Genomic DNA, 15,726 nt, shown 5'->3' with positions numbered 1-15,726 from the left:
ACTGCAAAAACCCATCTCACTGATGGTGTTGCTCAGAAGATTTTTTTACATTGTTTTATGCAGTCTTGTAAATATCATAAAAATTGTTACCATGGGAACAGAAGAACGGGAGCCCATTATTGAGGTAAAAGCTCCACAGCGATGAGAAAATGGAGATAATTGGTGACGTGTTTAAAATGGAAGTTAGTAACAACCAACGCTAAAGTCTGCATTTGTTCAGCTTGACTGTGGAAATAGAAATTAAAAAATAAATCATGATGCAAAATTGTATGAATTGCCTAAAAGTGTTTTTCGTCTAAAAATATGTGTAATGAAATAGACTCAGCATGTCATCTGTAAAGAATGCTGTACATTAAAAATATGCCGTATATTGTATTTTTTCAGAATGAAATGTTTAAATTCAGTTTATTAAATAGGGTTTAGACTCTAAACCTTTCTGGACAGCATGTTGGGATTCGTTTTGAGTGGGAGTTACTTGCAGTAATCCTTAAAGTGCATCAGCTGTTCACTTGTTCGCACGGCACAAGTGTTCAAAACAACAACTTAAAGGCACTGAAGGCTAACGGCATTCTTGCTGTCTCAACTATAAATGTTAAATGTCACAAAACCACATAAAACAGGTGACTCTTGGTGGCAAAAGTTACTATCTTGAAATGTTTCTTTACTGGTTTTGGTACGCCAGTGCACCAGTCCAGACTGACTGCAGCAGCTTTGCCTGAGAGATCAGCAGTGGGAGTGGAAGAAAACCTGATCAAAACAGATGTGGTAATTAGAGAAAATAAATAGCAAAAAACTGCAACCACATTATTTATTTTTCCCCTGCACATTACAACAAACAAGTGCTTCATTTAACATGTTCACTTTACCTGCTCCTTGTAGGTGAGGTTAAGGCAAAAAAAAGAAAAAGAAAAAATAATCCAGACTGTTCAGAGGAGTAAGTTGGAGAAGTAAGGCCTATACTGCACATGATTTGTAATACATAACATGGTGTTTATGCCAATAAGGTACATGTAGCTGGGAAAATCTTACACATACAGATTTGTCTACTAACAGGCTGATAATAAACTAAATTCAAAGCATTCCCCACCCCCACCTCTTTTATATCATCAACATCCAATCACATTTCTGCCCCAACTTAGAAAATCACAAAGCTTCTGATTTTTCAGATATTGTTCTCTTAGATTTTCACATTAATTGTTCTCTGTACTTTTTGAATTCTTTGTCTTTTAAGAACAGCAAAAGATCGGTTTCATCTTGAGAAAAAAAAGGAGGTTACACTACAGCGTAGCATAAGCATTTATTGGCTAACAAGACACTCTGCAGCAGTAGCCAAATGCAAATGAAATGTTAAAAAATGTTTGCCATCAGCGAAACATAACTTCTGCTGAAAGATGCGACACAAAGGATGACCATGTCTCCATTTATTCCTGCTCTGTAATACCGTTTCAGCCTGCTGCGCTGGATGAAGGCTTACAAACTCAAGATTGTTCCTATGTGGACAGATGAGTGAGGTGAGAGGAAAGCAGGAGTCAAGGCAACAGTCTCCATCAGTCTTATGATATCTCCATCATCCGGATGTCTTCCGTTTCTGTGGCGTCGTCCTTTGTCCATTTTCCTGTATTTGTCCACAGTCCAGCCTCTAAACAGTGCTTCATCTTGAAGTCGGGATCCTCCTAGAAGTCAAAGGCAAGAAAAATAAATACATTGCTGAGATAATAAAGTATAGCTGAAACCAACAAATATAGCTCTGAAATATATTTTACACAACCAGAAAAGGCTAAAAATAGAGCCACGTGAGACGCAATAAATAAATAAAAACATTGAAATCCAAAAGCAGAATCAGCTACGACATCAACAAGCTCAACCATCTTGAGAAACAGGATTTTCTATTGCGGAGTAAATGTTTGGCTGCTAATCAAGCTGTGGGGCCAGCAGCGAGGGATGTGGCCCCCTTTCTCTACCTCGCTTACAAAAGCCTTTTCAAATCAACAATGAAAAGGTTCGCTGAATAGAATGTGGAGAACTAGCTTATTATTGGTTAGTTGGAGATACCAAAGGAAACTGTCTAAATGTTAAAAATTCCACCCCAAGGTAAGCTCTTTTATTTCCACAGTATGTCATATTTTCAACAAAAACTGAGAGTAGCTCCTCAATAACTGTGTCTTATCACACAACTGATTTTCTGTTAAGTGACAGAGTTTGGAGAGCTCCATATATTTCGTGGTGTTCTCACAAAATAGGTTTTTCATTAAGATGCATCCTCTATAACTTTCACAGAGTTTTGTTGAAAATATGTTTTTTTTGGACCACGCCAAAACCTGCTCAGACAACAAGATGCTAATGAATTTTTGGTTCAATCGCAAATGATACACAGCACTAAAACCATTGAATTGCAGAATCATAAATAAGTCTAAGACAACTAAAATCAATCGTCTGTTTGATAAGAGACAAACCCGATCGGCTGCGAAGGACAGGATTATCTGACTGGGCTCCAGAAACACAGAGCCCATGAGAAGCTAATGGAAGAAGGCAGGCATTTGCTAACAAAGCAATAGGAGAGCATTTAATCCATCACTGGATTACAAGCATTTGTTTCTATATTTTGAAAACCTATAATTTGCTTTTTAAAGTGTCAAAATTTGCTAAGGAGTGAATTCCAACTGAAAAAGGACTTGTTCAATAAATCCATAACAATAAACAGATGTGTTTATTGTCAAGATAAATAATTTAAAAAATAGGTGAAATGGGTCCACTGAGATATTTAAGCGATAATAAAGACTACAGCAATATCTAATAATATGTAACGTATACATTTTTAAATACACCTTGACTTTAAAGCAAGATACTTTAGGTGGATTTGTAGCACAAAGGAGAAAAAATACCTTCCTTCATTTACATTGTTTTTTTGTTCAAGCTAAAAAAAAATCATTCAAATTCAACTAAAAACACACACACACACGCACACACCCAACTCCGCTGTGTACTTTTTTCAAATCAAACACAGGAATATTCAAAACTAAAGTTGTGTGGAAAAACTAAACACAGTTTGAATCCCAGCATATTCAACTCCAGTTCAGATTACCCATTATCTGAGAAATTAAAAGTCGTACCCACAGATCTCAGTTTGCATGCTAAAGTGACCAAAATATGAAAAACACTGAATGCTGTTTGGTTGGAAAAGATGGTAAGAACATCCATCCATTTTCCTGCACCCTTGTCCCTTGGTGGGGTCGGGAGGGTTGCTGGTGCCCATCTCCAGCTGGAGTGCCGGGCGAGAGGCGGGGTCACCCTGGACAGGTCGCCAGTCTGTCACAGGGCAACACAGAGACACACAGGACAAACAACCATGCACACACACTCTCACACCTAGAGGCAATTTGGAGAGGCCAATTAACCTAACAGTTATGTTTTTGGACTGTGGGAGGAAGCCGGCGTACCCGGAGAGAGCCCACGCATGCACAGGGAGAACATGCAAACTCCATGCAGAGAGACCGGGGCCGGGAATCGAACCCAGAACCTTCTTGCTTCAAGGCAACAGCTCTACCTTTTATCTAACAACTGCGCCACTGTGCAGCCCCTGGTAAGAACATCATCTTTTTTTTTTTTGTCTAAAAATAATAATGCAGCAACACAAACTTTCAGCTCAAAAAAGCAGGAGGTTTCTAGGAGAGTGTCCTTTGCAAAGACGAAGCCAAAGCTGAGATGCACCGCATTCTTCTTTGTTCAGTAAATAATGACACTGTGGTTCCACTGAGGTTTAATTTCAGTCATTTTAAACCCAGTAAAGACCAGATCATCCTTATTATGAGTCGAAACACAAAACTCTACACATGAAAGAGAGTGTACTCTTTTTCCCCATGACAATATATTGTGTGTACATTAGTAAAAACAGCATTCAGAAAATATTAGTCGATACACTACAACTTAACAGAATGTATTCCCCCTTTTTATCATAGATAATATTAAATATGAAATTTGAAATATTGTCTAGGATGAAGGTACTGTTCCTTTATCTTTCAGGTATAACCAAGATGCGCACAAATATATTTTTATTTTGCTTATATGTGCAGTATTTGTAGCTCATAACATATTACTTCCATTTATAGTTTCAAGTCTAATTTTAAATAACCTCATAATACAAAAACGTCTGATTTACTGAGGCTTAGGCAGATGGGAGAAACTTTACTATGAGAAGTTTTTTTCAGAAAGAAGTTTTATAAAAGATCTGCAGCCAAATGCACTAAACGGAACATTTTTTTGACAATAACAAATATTCTAAAAATATTTTTTTTAAAGTTGACAATTTTTGGCAACACTTGTACCAATTTTAAAACAACTGCGTTTTAGTGCCATCTATCAGTTGAACAGGGTAACTACAAGAAGTCACAAGATTTAGTGACGCCTGAGAGCCCAGCAGTGCTCACCTGTGATATAAAGTCTGTTGTTACTTTGGTGTTAGGTCTACAGTTTGAGTCGACGCTCTGCTGATCAACGTTCAAAACGTCATTTCTACATTTAGCTCCATATTCTTCGACTCTCTGCTTGAAGGCGTCAAGTTCTGCTCTGAAGACTTCAAGGTAGACGTCCTGTCCCTCCTGCAAAGCGACAACATGTAAAATATTTGTTTATAAAGCCTTGGGTCATAGTTGCGGTATAAAGACAGCAGATATAGATACATTATACAATATATAAACTGTCTGTGATGTACTTTCGCTTTGTGGAAGAATTGCCTGAAGCAGCCTCGAGGGTCCTGTTGAGAATTTGAGGCCATTTCTAAGATAAACTGCATAACCACGGCTTGGTGCGCCACCTGCTCCATCAATGCTTCTTTCTGTAAGACAAAGCACAGAATTAGCATTAAGAGGACTAGGTTTAATACATGTTTGATCTCCTGAACTGTAAACGTTATTATTTTTATTTCAGTAAGCACTGCTTCGTGTTTGGAAACTACAGTGATGAAAATCTCAGGGAACTTACAGGTGGTTATAAGAGAGGAGCTTACAATTCTCTTCTGTAAAGCAAAGGATTGCCTTAGCATCTTTTTGCTTAGTCTCTTTATAACTGTTGAATCAGCCTAATGAGTTCTGCAGGACTTTTGAAGTTGTTCTGAGTTTTTTTTCCTGTGATGTCAATATAACACCTTCATCATATTACCCCTTCTTGCTGCAGTCGAATGCACCACAGGACTAAGAAATTTGCCGTTTCCTCACAGATGAGCTGCGGCATGTGTGAGAGGAATCGCTGGCTGTCGTCCCATCTCCGTAACATACCTGAGACAGGAAAGTCATGCTTTATCAAAACTTGAAGACTGAAAAAAACAAATTTGGAAAATTAGGTAGTCTAGACATTTTTAATATGCAGAAAAGGAATAATAGCATATTTAGGAAAAACTGGCTATGTCTTAGTTGGAACTTTGATTAGCCTGAACAAGTAAAACGAAAGGGATATATCCTTTACTTCAAAACAAATGCTTAGTAGTGAGTGTCTCACTTACCAAAATGCCTGAGCTCTTGTTCATATTTTTGCAGAAATGTTTTGCAGGTGTCCTGATCCATTTCCACAGGCTGATTGTGCAAATTAATAATACTCTAAGAGCAATAAAAAAAAAACAATTATATAAACACGTAAAAAAAGCAGACTGGAGAAATTAATTATTTTTCCAACAGTATGACATGTTTTTTCTCTATGATACACCTTATCGAAAACGTCCCAACTTCCAGTGGCACCGAGGACGGGACTGCGACTGGGTTCTGGGCCCGCCAGCATGCTCTCCTTGCGACGCCACTCCTCCTCTGTGTTTGTGAGCTCAGTCGGGCAGACGAGGGTCCGCGCACGCTCCTGTTCCAGGGACTCAGAGCTGTGGACCCCCAAAGAGCACATCTGATCCTGCGCCTCAGCCAGCCGCCAGCTGGAAACGATGGAGGCTTTCACACAGCGCTGCTGGCTCTGGCAGAGCGACGCCATGGAGCAATCACAAAGGTGGGACGACGGTGACTAGAGAGTTGTCAACAAGGGAGAACTTAGATTTTATTCTACTTCAAAACAGTTTCTAAGCAGATGCAGTAACTAATCTTTCATGAAGTTCATAGAGAAAAGGTGCATCTTAAGCCCTAACTTGTAATATTGTATATCACTTTATTTCACTGCCAGTTAAAAAGCTAAATAAATAAAGTTGCACCCTTTCTTTGCAATGATCAGGTTTTTTCTGGCTGAATTTTATTATAGTTCTGTGTTTATTAGTAACGACTATCACAAATAACAGAATAAAAAACAAAGGGGTTCAGTTCAGATTCTATGAGTGGTAGAAATTATCAATCCAAAATAAAGATTATTATACATTTATCTCCACTTACGTATCAAAGTGTAACATCCCAAACTTTAACTGACATTAAATAAGTACATCAACATATAAGCTCTTTGTTAATAATTTAGAAGACTCAAATTGGTGGTGTTTTTTTTTTTTTTTAGCCTTGATGCCTTTAACAAATAGTTGCCATGTTTAACCAGCCGATCGCTGATCAGAACTGATCCAGATCTAATTCCAACCTTTGGGCGATTTGTTCGTGCATCTCTAATCTATGTGCAGAACAGAGAAAAGTGAGACTGATACAAATATAGAATAAAAGAGCAAAAAATAAATAAGAGCTCTGCTGTCTCACTATTAGCACTGATGTAAGCCTTTTAATCACTTCATGCCACCAAACAGCTTTTTTATTATTATTATTATTATTATTATTGACTGCAGCTGTCATACCACAGAGGTGTGCTCATGATTTGGGATGTGCATGGATCAGAGACGGGGAAGTTTGTGAAATTTGATTTCACAAAATATGTATTTCGTCTGCTTGTCACGTTTTCTATTGTCATGTGAACTTTTAAATAACTATCAAAGTGAAGTACAGCACACGTTTTTTTAGACAACGCTGTCTTTGATTTAGGTTATAACACAGCGAATAAGCTCTGTTAAGTGCTGTAAACTCGTTCTGAAAGACTTCAGAACACTAGACGTCACAAAAACAGGCCTTACCCAAAAGACCTACTTCTTAATGTAAAATTAGTGTAACCTTAATTACTCTGAAAGAATGTTAGCGTGTGGGAAATAAAGTTGAATGCTAACACCTCAGCTAGTAATTAGCATTAAAAGTTCATTACCTGTTGGCTGGGATGGACACCAGTTAAACCCCTCGATGGCGAATTTGGGTCGCCATTCTGCTTATCGTTTGCATGAAACGGAGCTCCGTGTCCCATCCACGCCATAACTGCAACAGCAACTCTCAAGAGGTAGCCCGTTGGAAGTGCTAGCTTATGCTAGCTATGTCTGAGGAATCCCACACAGTTTTGCCTCTTTATGCTCAGCTGCCAGCCACGGCTATTTGAGATATAAATAGCGACCTGAAAAGCCAAGGGAGTAAAAGTGGAAATATGATTCAGGATAGCAGTATGTCGGCGCTACAAACAATAACATAAACCGTTGCTCCAACTAAAGTAGGCTGCAGCTGTTTTGGTACATGACGTATTGGGTACGTATTGACTATGTCACGTGACTATGTACCACGTGACAGTCAGAAGTTTCTCCAGGATTCTATTTATTTCTAGAAAGCTTTTCCTTAGGTCAAGGGCAATTTAAAATGTCGCTTCGTGGAATTTAGTGGTTCTTTCTATCATTATGTGCAATTAGCAAAATTGTGAAAAAGAACCTACATTGTTTCAGGTTAGTATTCACGCTTTGTACTTGGTACTGTTAATCATTGTGTTGCAAAATGATGAAACCTTGCAGGCAAATTTGGTTTTGCCTGCAAAACCACATTTAAAATGTCGCTTCGTGGAATTTAGTGGTTCTTTCTTTCATTATGTGTAATTAGCAAAATTGTGAAAAATAACCTTGTTTCAGGTTAGTATTCACACTTTGTACTTGGTACTGTTAATCATTGTGTTGCAAAATGATGAAACCTTTCAAAAACCTTTCGACCAAAATAGGTTTTAGTTTAGTTCTAAGTATAGAGTTGAACTTAATAAAATGTCTCAATGTGTAGTAGTGTGGTTAAACTGTCAAAAAGGTGGAAAAACAAACAAAACAGTATCAGCCGCCAGTTCCAGATTCTTCTGGTGAATTTTATTACAATTTTGGCTCCGACATCCATTCTGAGCTTCTGATATTTCATTTATGTTCTCATAGTGAATTGGCAACACATGCACTTCACTGGACTAAACCACAATGAAACAGGTCAAACCGAACAGCAAACTAAACAGAGAAACAAGAATAAGGTTGTTAATTTAATTCACAGACTCGTCTACATAATTAAATAGTCTGCAAAATAAACCGTGTAATACAGGACAACTCAAAAGGTTACTTTAAAGAAAAAGAAAAAACAATGTATAATTACACAAAAGAATATTCTAACACCGCTGTGCAATCAGTGACATCATCCAGGCTTTTAAGTAGGAGATACTGAACAGGTGTTCTTTTTTATGTGCTACCCGTAAATCCATCCTACCTTGTGGTAGCACTGATAGTCAGAACACCTGGATAGTGAGTGAAGTAAAGTTGTAAAGTAACGTTGAAATTAAAGCATTACCAACATCAATAGAAAGATTAAATGAATCAGAAATAAGAATAAGGGACACAAACTGGACCACTTTGTTACACTCAAATCTACTGATTTTCTATTAAAAAATAACTAAAAACAATTAGATTTTACATATTCATTTGTATTGTAACTATTTTTCTCAGAGAAGAGAACAAGTTTATTTTTGGCTTGTTAAGAATTAATACAATGTTACTCAGAGTTGATTTCCGTTTGCCTGCATTTATAACGTTCCATCAGAAGTGGGAGGTTGACTTTGGGTAGCAAATAATTTTTACCCTTATTTGGACTCACAGGCATGTGTGTGAACATGTTTCGGTAAAATTGTCGTTTTAAAGTATTAAAACATGCATAGGCTTGGGCCATAATATTCTTTAAGAATTGTATTTAAAGTTAATAACATTCAAGGTCTGTTGGACTTGAAAAATCTCCAAAATGTGAATAATTTAATAAGAGGAAAAAGCTGCCTGCAAAACCAAACTCGGGGATAACTTGGAACGTTACAGACGCGAGTGAGCTAGAGAAACAGAAAGACTGACAGTTTGCCAGTCTGCGTGACGATTTCTAACTAACTGAGCAAACTAGCCAGTGGTGAGTCTATTTGGCTTAATAATGAAATTACTAAACTGTTGGAATGAAGCCATTTTGAGCCGGTTGACACGTTTAAAACAACTGAGTGTTGAAGTGACAACATGTCAACCTAGCTATCAGTCTTTTTAGCTAGCTTATAATGACACAGGTGTGTTAACGAATTGAAAAACAACGGACTTTGTAAAGATCTATGCCTTTGTTTTCGGAAAGGCTAGAAACCAATACGAAGAAACACAATGTCTGACATACCTGTGACAGACAAGCTAATTCTTGCTTACAGAAAATAGTAGGACGATTTCCTCACCACGAGGTGGCGTTGCAGGCAAAAAAGACTTGTTTTCATACCGTGCATCAAAGTTTGGTTGTTCCTGCAGACAGTCAGAGAGAAACAACCAGACTTAAGGCTTTAAAAACATCCTCAGCCTGAAATCAAACTTTAGAGCCAGCTGGCATCTTGCCCTTTCTCAGGCTTCTGTTCCCACAGTTTTTTTTTTCCATGTAGCTGCTTAAAATTGCAACACGCATTTTGATGCCTTTGTTGAGGCTTGATTTATACACACGCGCGCACAAAAATGCTGAACATATGACAAGTCCCTCAAGATATTTTGGCATTTATGGATAAACACTCCAGGTTCAGACTCACTCTTGCGTGTAGCTAGAGATAGTAAGTAACAGTTGAGGATTAATGGGAGAAAAAGAGAAGGGCTGCCACAGAAATATTCAAACATAAAATCACAACTTCATAGTTTCCTTAAATTGGTTGTCCAAGGAAAAGTATTGTACTAAATAAAATAAGTTTTTGTTACTTTTTGAAATGTATTAGTAGTTTTATAATATAAGTGTAGTGGTCTTGAAGTCTGTTGATGTAATGACTGACAGCTGTAGTGCCAGTATACTGGTCAGTTCTGGGTCCTTTCCAGGCATTTAGCCCTACAAAATCACTGATGTAAGTCTGTCCAATACTAGAAAAACATGCAGTTTTAATGTTATTGTTGAATATTGCGATGATACATACTGTATCTGTGTTGACCAATCCACATTTTCCCTCTTTAACTTGGTAACTTTGAATTGTACGTATATACTCATCGGTAAACATATTTCGATGTAAGATGTATATACTGTGACAATTTAAAATGGTTATAGTGGAAACCTTACAATCTGATCTCTGTGCTTCCATTCTACAGGGTGACAGCAGGATATCAACCTGAACACAAAAATGAGCCTTACTTCTCTAGAAGAAAAGGGTTAGTAACTCTGTTTCATTGCACATGGTAGTTTTGTAAGTTCCGACATGCTTTACACATTTGGGGTAGAAATAGTTTTTAGAGTGGCTGCAAACATAACTGAAAGCACAGGTGATACTTGAAGTAAACAATGATTTTTTTTATTCTTTTTTTAAAGAAAAGTTGAGTCAGATTAAATAGTTTTTAAACTGCAATAAGTTGTGGAGGAGCTGCACTAATATCTCTCACTGAAAGAGTATGCTAGTTATTTCTCTATGCCTTTTTTATGTTCCACAAAGGAAAAGTTACTGCCTAAAACAATCCACACTAAACAAAACCAGCATTGGTTGGTAATGACACATAGAAGGTTAAAGTCCCACGTTCTAGTTTTTGAGCAGGATCATCGTTTCTGGTATCAGGGCAACAGTGGACTGTGAAAAGTACATTCTCTAAGGTAATATCGTAGCATTGTATGGCAAGTTGATTGTGCATTTCTTCTGTACCTTTGATATCCAACATAATTTCATTTAAAATTACACCACCAGGAACTGCCAGATACTAGATAAACCCCACCAGGTTCCTAAATCCAAATCAAGGGAAATTAGTACTTTTATGAACATTTCAGTTTTAGATAAATTAGTTTTATGTTTGATATGTGGGCTATAGAGTACTATTTATTTCAGAGAGGACGGGAGACTTTAAACATTTTTAGTCTTAATGTCAGTTTATCTTTTCTTAACAGTGACTTGTGTATCTCTCCCGCTTGTAAGAAATATACCGTATATCATTGGAATGACTCTGCCAGACACACAGAGACAGCAGTGTTAGTAATGCTAACATGCGATAATCCTGTTGTATAAAAAATAATAATGGTTGCTCATTGCAGCAGAGACAAATCTACCTGTTCCATTCAAATCCTGCTTAGCCCTAATTAATACAGTTCAACCAAATGACAACCCTCTTTCAAATGGACATGTCATTGTAGATTTATAAGAGATTTAAATCCACTTGAGCTTCTAGTAGTTCAGCTTTAAGTGGACAACTGACATATCAACAGTACTTTAATGGGCATGCTAATTTCCAAATGCTGCCATTCTATTCATTTGCTAGATTGCGTTCTAGCACCTTTGACGATGCACAAAAGAAGAGAAGTACTTGTTGAAGAATGTTGTGGCATTCGTCCAGTGGATTTCAGCCATTTGCACAACTTCCAAGTCACACTGAAGCCCTTCTAGTGGCTGTAGTAACATCAAATGCCTCAATTAGATACTTGATCTTGGTGTTTCTAAAACTTTGGCAGCTGGTTGACAACATTCAGCCAGAGCTGCTCTGTTGATTTTACCCCGGTAGATATTTCTGCAGATGTTTCACAATAGTTGGAATAAATTAATGCTGAGTCTGATTACAGTGAACTAAACAAAAGAGAAAAAAAAGAAGAAAAATTCACCTTCCCAGAGGTGAATGAGTTCATGCACTCGATGGTTGTCGGTGTAATTCAATGTGGTGATAGGGTTATTATGTTGTAATGAATGAGGGTGCCTCCAGCTCTGTCATTCGCACTTCAGCCAAGACCGAAAAGAAGCTACATGCTCAACATTCCTCTTCTCATGCAAACAGTGAGGCTGAAGTGGGTTGTGCTGTTTGTGTTTGTGTGAGTCCCTGTGCACATTATAGTCTATGCATGTTTGTCAGAGGGATGAATGGGCTGGAGTGGGGTGTAGAACAGCAGGGAAGCACACAGCACGGCAAAGGGAGCCTTGCAGCCATTCAGTCGGTTTAAATTGAACGACATTTGATGGAGCCGTGATTGTGATGTTTCAAGATGTCCATCTTTGTGAACTTGATGCATAACCACTTTACTTTGCAGCTTTCTGTTGTGTGAAATGATGTGGTGTGACGAGTCATGCTACTCTAAAAATCAATTTCTTACACAAATACCTAGTAACTGGGAGTCAGGTTTTCCATTTATATACATTAAATGCAAAATGTACATATTTTTTTGTACAGTTTTGGCTTAATTACTGTTCTGAATATATGTTGTTTCTGCAAATTACCTTTTCTTTGAGTCTGTGTACTCTAGTTAACAATCGATTACTAAATTATTTGACAATTATTTTAACAATCGATTAATCTGATTAATTGTTCAGCCCTATGTCCGTCCGTTCATCCATCCAGCCATCTATCTATCTATCTTATAATTGTCAGTCTAGCTGTATATTTGTTTTAGCTTCCATCCGTCAGTCCATTTGTCCTTCTGTTTGTCCATCTGCTCATCCCATCCATTCTTGTAGACTGAACATTATGTAACGTCTCTAGAAAAATCAGCAATAAATCCAGACTGATTTTTATTTTTTTTTATATTGACTGAGAGCCCTGAGCTCTGCTAGTTTGACTTTGGAAAGTGGAGTGGTAGTGTAACCATACAAAGGGATTACTTTGTGCTGGTCAAAAAATATTTAGTTATTTTTTTGACCAGCACAAAAAATAACTATTTTGTAATTTTACTTACAAAAATGTTACTTTTTGTAAGTAAAAAGTAACATTTTTACTTACAAAATGTTCAATGAGAGTGTGTTGTTTGTTTCTTTATTTTATCCTATATTTCTCCTTAAGCACAGAGTTTGTCTGGCTACGATGGATTAGAGGCCGACATAGAGAACTTTGGGCTTGCTTTCCCAGGCTGTGTTTCAGGAAGGCAGTATTTTTTACAGCATGACCAGCGCATAGCCTTTTTCCTGGGGAAATCCGAGACAAAATCAAGAAAGGCTGGTGCAGGGAGGGAGAGAAGAACAGGAAAACTAGCCCTGGGAATGGAGGGGGGAGATGGTGAGGGGGAGCAGGTAGGCTGGAGGCCACACAGAACGAGAACACACAGAACAACCAAGAAAGAAGCTGGAGCTTCTGGGAAGGATCAGAGAAATATAAAGGCATCCTCACTTCTAATTCTGATCCCAAACTTCTCCGTTGGAAGTAATTTGGCCTAAAATGTGCTCAGTGTCTTCTACCAGCCATTCAAGCAGCAGATTCAACTGGAATGCAGAGCTAATGCTGGGTTCCTCTGCTGCCCAAGCAGCCTCAGCTGTTAATCCACAATTGTAGCTGCTCTGTTATGCTTGTTCAAGAAATGACATCTGACGTCATTTGTACTTAGCTATGCCTTCTTTAGCAGCAATGAAGAAATATTTTCTTTTCATATCACATTACGGATGAAGTTTGATTAACATCTTGGTGGAAAAAGGGAAATATTTGAAGAAAGTCGCCAACAAATTAAAACATAAATTCACGTGACTTGGAAATAAAAGTAAAGGTCAAACAAATTCTTGTTTGCAAGCTTTGCCAAACATTAATCAAACAGTTACTTGGGGTGTTAATGGTATAGAGCAACTGCTAAAATTGTGCATTGATTAACAGTTATGTTGACAGGTGACTGAACAAATGTTGCATTTAATTTCTTCAATTTATAGCCTGTATTAGTTAGTTTTATTTGTGAGAAATTAACACAACTTCTATAGTCCAAGATAATCAACAGTGAAAGTATTTAGTGATGAACAATGGAAATGATAATTACAATGCTTTTTCCTTTAGTGCTAGATTCTTTTTCTTCTCTTCTATACTTAAATATGTCAAATTGGGGTTTGTTTCTTATATTATCAATCTGAGATGGACGGAGGAATAACTTCATGTTGCCAAGGAGCCTAAAAAACATCTCCTGTTTCAGCCAGGTCATTGCAGCCTTCAAAAATGTCGAACTAAAATTCTTATCCCTGACCAAAATAAAAAAAAAAGTGGAAAAACATATTTAATTATTCAAAATTATAAAAAAATAATTGGCCGAAGCACAATTCCTTGTTTTAACCTCTGTATAATAATAATAAATGAGGAAGCAACTTATTGTGTAATTGTTGACCCTTTATTTACAAGGTAAAGTGTTTGGTGCTGCACATAAGTGTAGTTATTGCAGATTTTATTTGCAAATTTGCACTTGTTTGAAATGAAACTAATGAAAACAGAAAGCCCCACATGTGTGTGTTTTATACCTTCAGGGCTTGACCCTTTACAGCTCAGTCAGAAGTTCTTTGAGCTGTGGCACCAAAATAATCTGCAGATGGTAAGAGTCACCTTCACATTGTCACTTTCATGCATGAATGAATGTATGTGGGTTTAATAGGTCATGTGTGTTTGCATGAAGCACGGGAAGGAGCAAATTACTGAGAGATCCCAGTATCTTTAACTGAAGTGTGTGTGTGTGCATTTTAATGAGGAAAGCAGAAGGAAGGAATTTGTGTTGCTCTGAATGAACTTGAGAGGAGGTTATTGAGTGGATGACATCTGTTTTGTAAATTAAGACACAGTTCAAGGTATTCTCACACAGATATCATTTTCTCTTGTTGGAATTTCCTAATGCCAAGCTTTGGATTCTTATGCCAGGATCCCTTATATGTCCCAAACCTTTGTGTCTGCTTGGCTCAAAGAGCAAGATTTCTGTGTGTTTCTCATATTCTGAAATAAAATTCATGAATCTGTATTGCAAAACATTTTCTTATTGGAAACGAAATCTACAGAGGATAAAGGTCCGGAACTTCACTTAGGTATTTTCCAGGTCCGAAACCTGGAAAGAAGTGTGGACAAAGGGGGGAAAAAAAAAACGAGCAAGGAAAATATTTTTTATTTAAAGACTCTTTTAGATGTCCTTCTATTTATCCATATGTTTGTGCTCTTAATGATTGAACAAAAGAACAAACAAAATCATATCTATACTTTGCCCTAAATCCCTGGTTTGGTTTTCTGTTTACACTCTTCAGCAATTCTAAAAGAAAATTATGAACTTTTGACATGCAAAAATGTTCTCCTCATCAATATGTATAAGTTAGTCATCACTACTTTAGCCTGCAGAAATAATTAAGAGCAACAGAGGAAAGCCAGAATTATTGCATAAAAGTGTGTTTTAATCAACTGTGCATCTATCAGTTGACTTTGTCTTAAAGCTTTTGCTTTTCCTTTGCTCTCCTTAACTTGGTTTTGATACACAGTGAAAGTAGCAAATGGTAAGAGTGATCTGAAAGACTTGAGTTGTTGGATCTACAAGCTGTGGTGTTCCTATCATAAAACATATAGTTTTAACTTTCCGTCCTCTTCTTTCCACCCACAGCTACATTTGGCAGCTATCCAAGGATTTTCAAAGCTGTCTGAGCCTCTGGAGGCCTTACTAACAATCCTGGAGAGCTGTCCGGGGAAACAGAAGGGCCGGAGCCACACCCTGGGCTATCACATTCTCATGGAATTCCAGACGTGGATGAAGGAACATCCTCAGGTAGTTGAACCAGGTG

General features: G+C 37.5%; 2 protein-coding genes across 6 annotated transcripts in view; one reads left to right on the top strand and one right to left on the bottom strand.

The window, feature by feature from the left end:
* Positions 1 to 794: 794 nt before the first annotated feature.
* cdc37l1 (cell division cycle 37-like 1) lies at positions 795 to 7,513 on the bottom strand. Its single transcript, XM_008423983.3, has 7 exons — positions 7,153 to 7,513; positions 5,695 to 5,994; positions 5,495 to 5,588; positions 5,155 to 5,270; positions 4,709 to 4,831; positions 4,425 to 4,595; positions 795 to 1,673 (listed from the first exon to the last, which is right to left on the bottom strand). Exons 1-7 carry the CDS (start codon positions 7,255 to 7,257, stop codon positions 1,554 to 1,556), a joined length of 1,029 nt encoding a protein of 342 aa, XP_008422205.2. The 5' UTR covers positions 7,258 to 7,513; the 3' UTR covers positions 795 to 1,553.
* Positions 7,514 to 7,574: 61 nt separating this feature from the next.
* exd3 (exonuclease 3'-5' domain containing 3) overlaps positions 7,575 to 15,726 on the top strand; it is a 46,230-nt gene continuing 38,078 nt past the window's right edge. For 2 of the 5 annotated variants that reach the window (XM_017308009.2, XM_081613563.1), the window contains exons 1-3: positions 9,070 to 9,176; positions 10,361 to 14,507; positions 15,549 to 15,710. In XM_017308009.2, coding sequence (XP_017163498.1) covers positions 14,391 to 14,507; positions 15,549 to 15,710 — 279 coding nt within the window. In that variant the 5' untranslated portion in view covers positions 9,070 to 9,176; positions 10,361 to 14,390. Of the gene's footprint in view, positions 7,712 to 9,029; positions 9,177 to 10,360; positions 14,508 to 15,548; positions 15,711 to 15,726 lie in introns of those variants that run through there. The other 3 variants (XM_008423985.2, XM_008423984.3, XM_081613564.1) reach the window with 3 other exon arrangements.

Source organism: Poecilia reticulata, chromosome 12, assembly GCF_904066995.2.
Source record: "Poecilia reticulata chromosome 12, P_reticulata-male-v2, whole genome shotgun sequence".
NCBI lineage: Eukaryota > Metazoa > Chordata > Actinopteri > Cyprinodontiformes > Poeciliidae > Poecilia > Poecilia reticulata.
The sequence above is the reverse complement of the archived record's forward strand: the minus strand, read 5'-3'. Positions and strand labels throughout refer to the sequence as shown.

Coding starts and splice junctions, on each gene's coding strand:
- cdc37l1 (XM_008423983.3), bottom strand. CDS start 7,257: ATGGCGTGGATGGGACACGGAGCTCCGTTTCATGCAAACGATAAGCAG. Junction 4,832..5,154: donor TTCGACTGCAGCAAGAAGGG/GTAATATGATGA, acceptor TTTGTCTTACAG/AAAGAAGCATTGATGGAGCA. Junction 1,674..4,424: donor CAACAGACTTTATATCACAG/GTGAGCACTGCT, acceptor TTTGACTTCTAG/GAGGATCCCGACTTCAAGAT.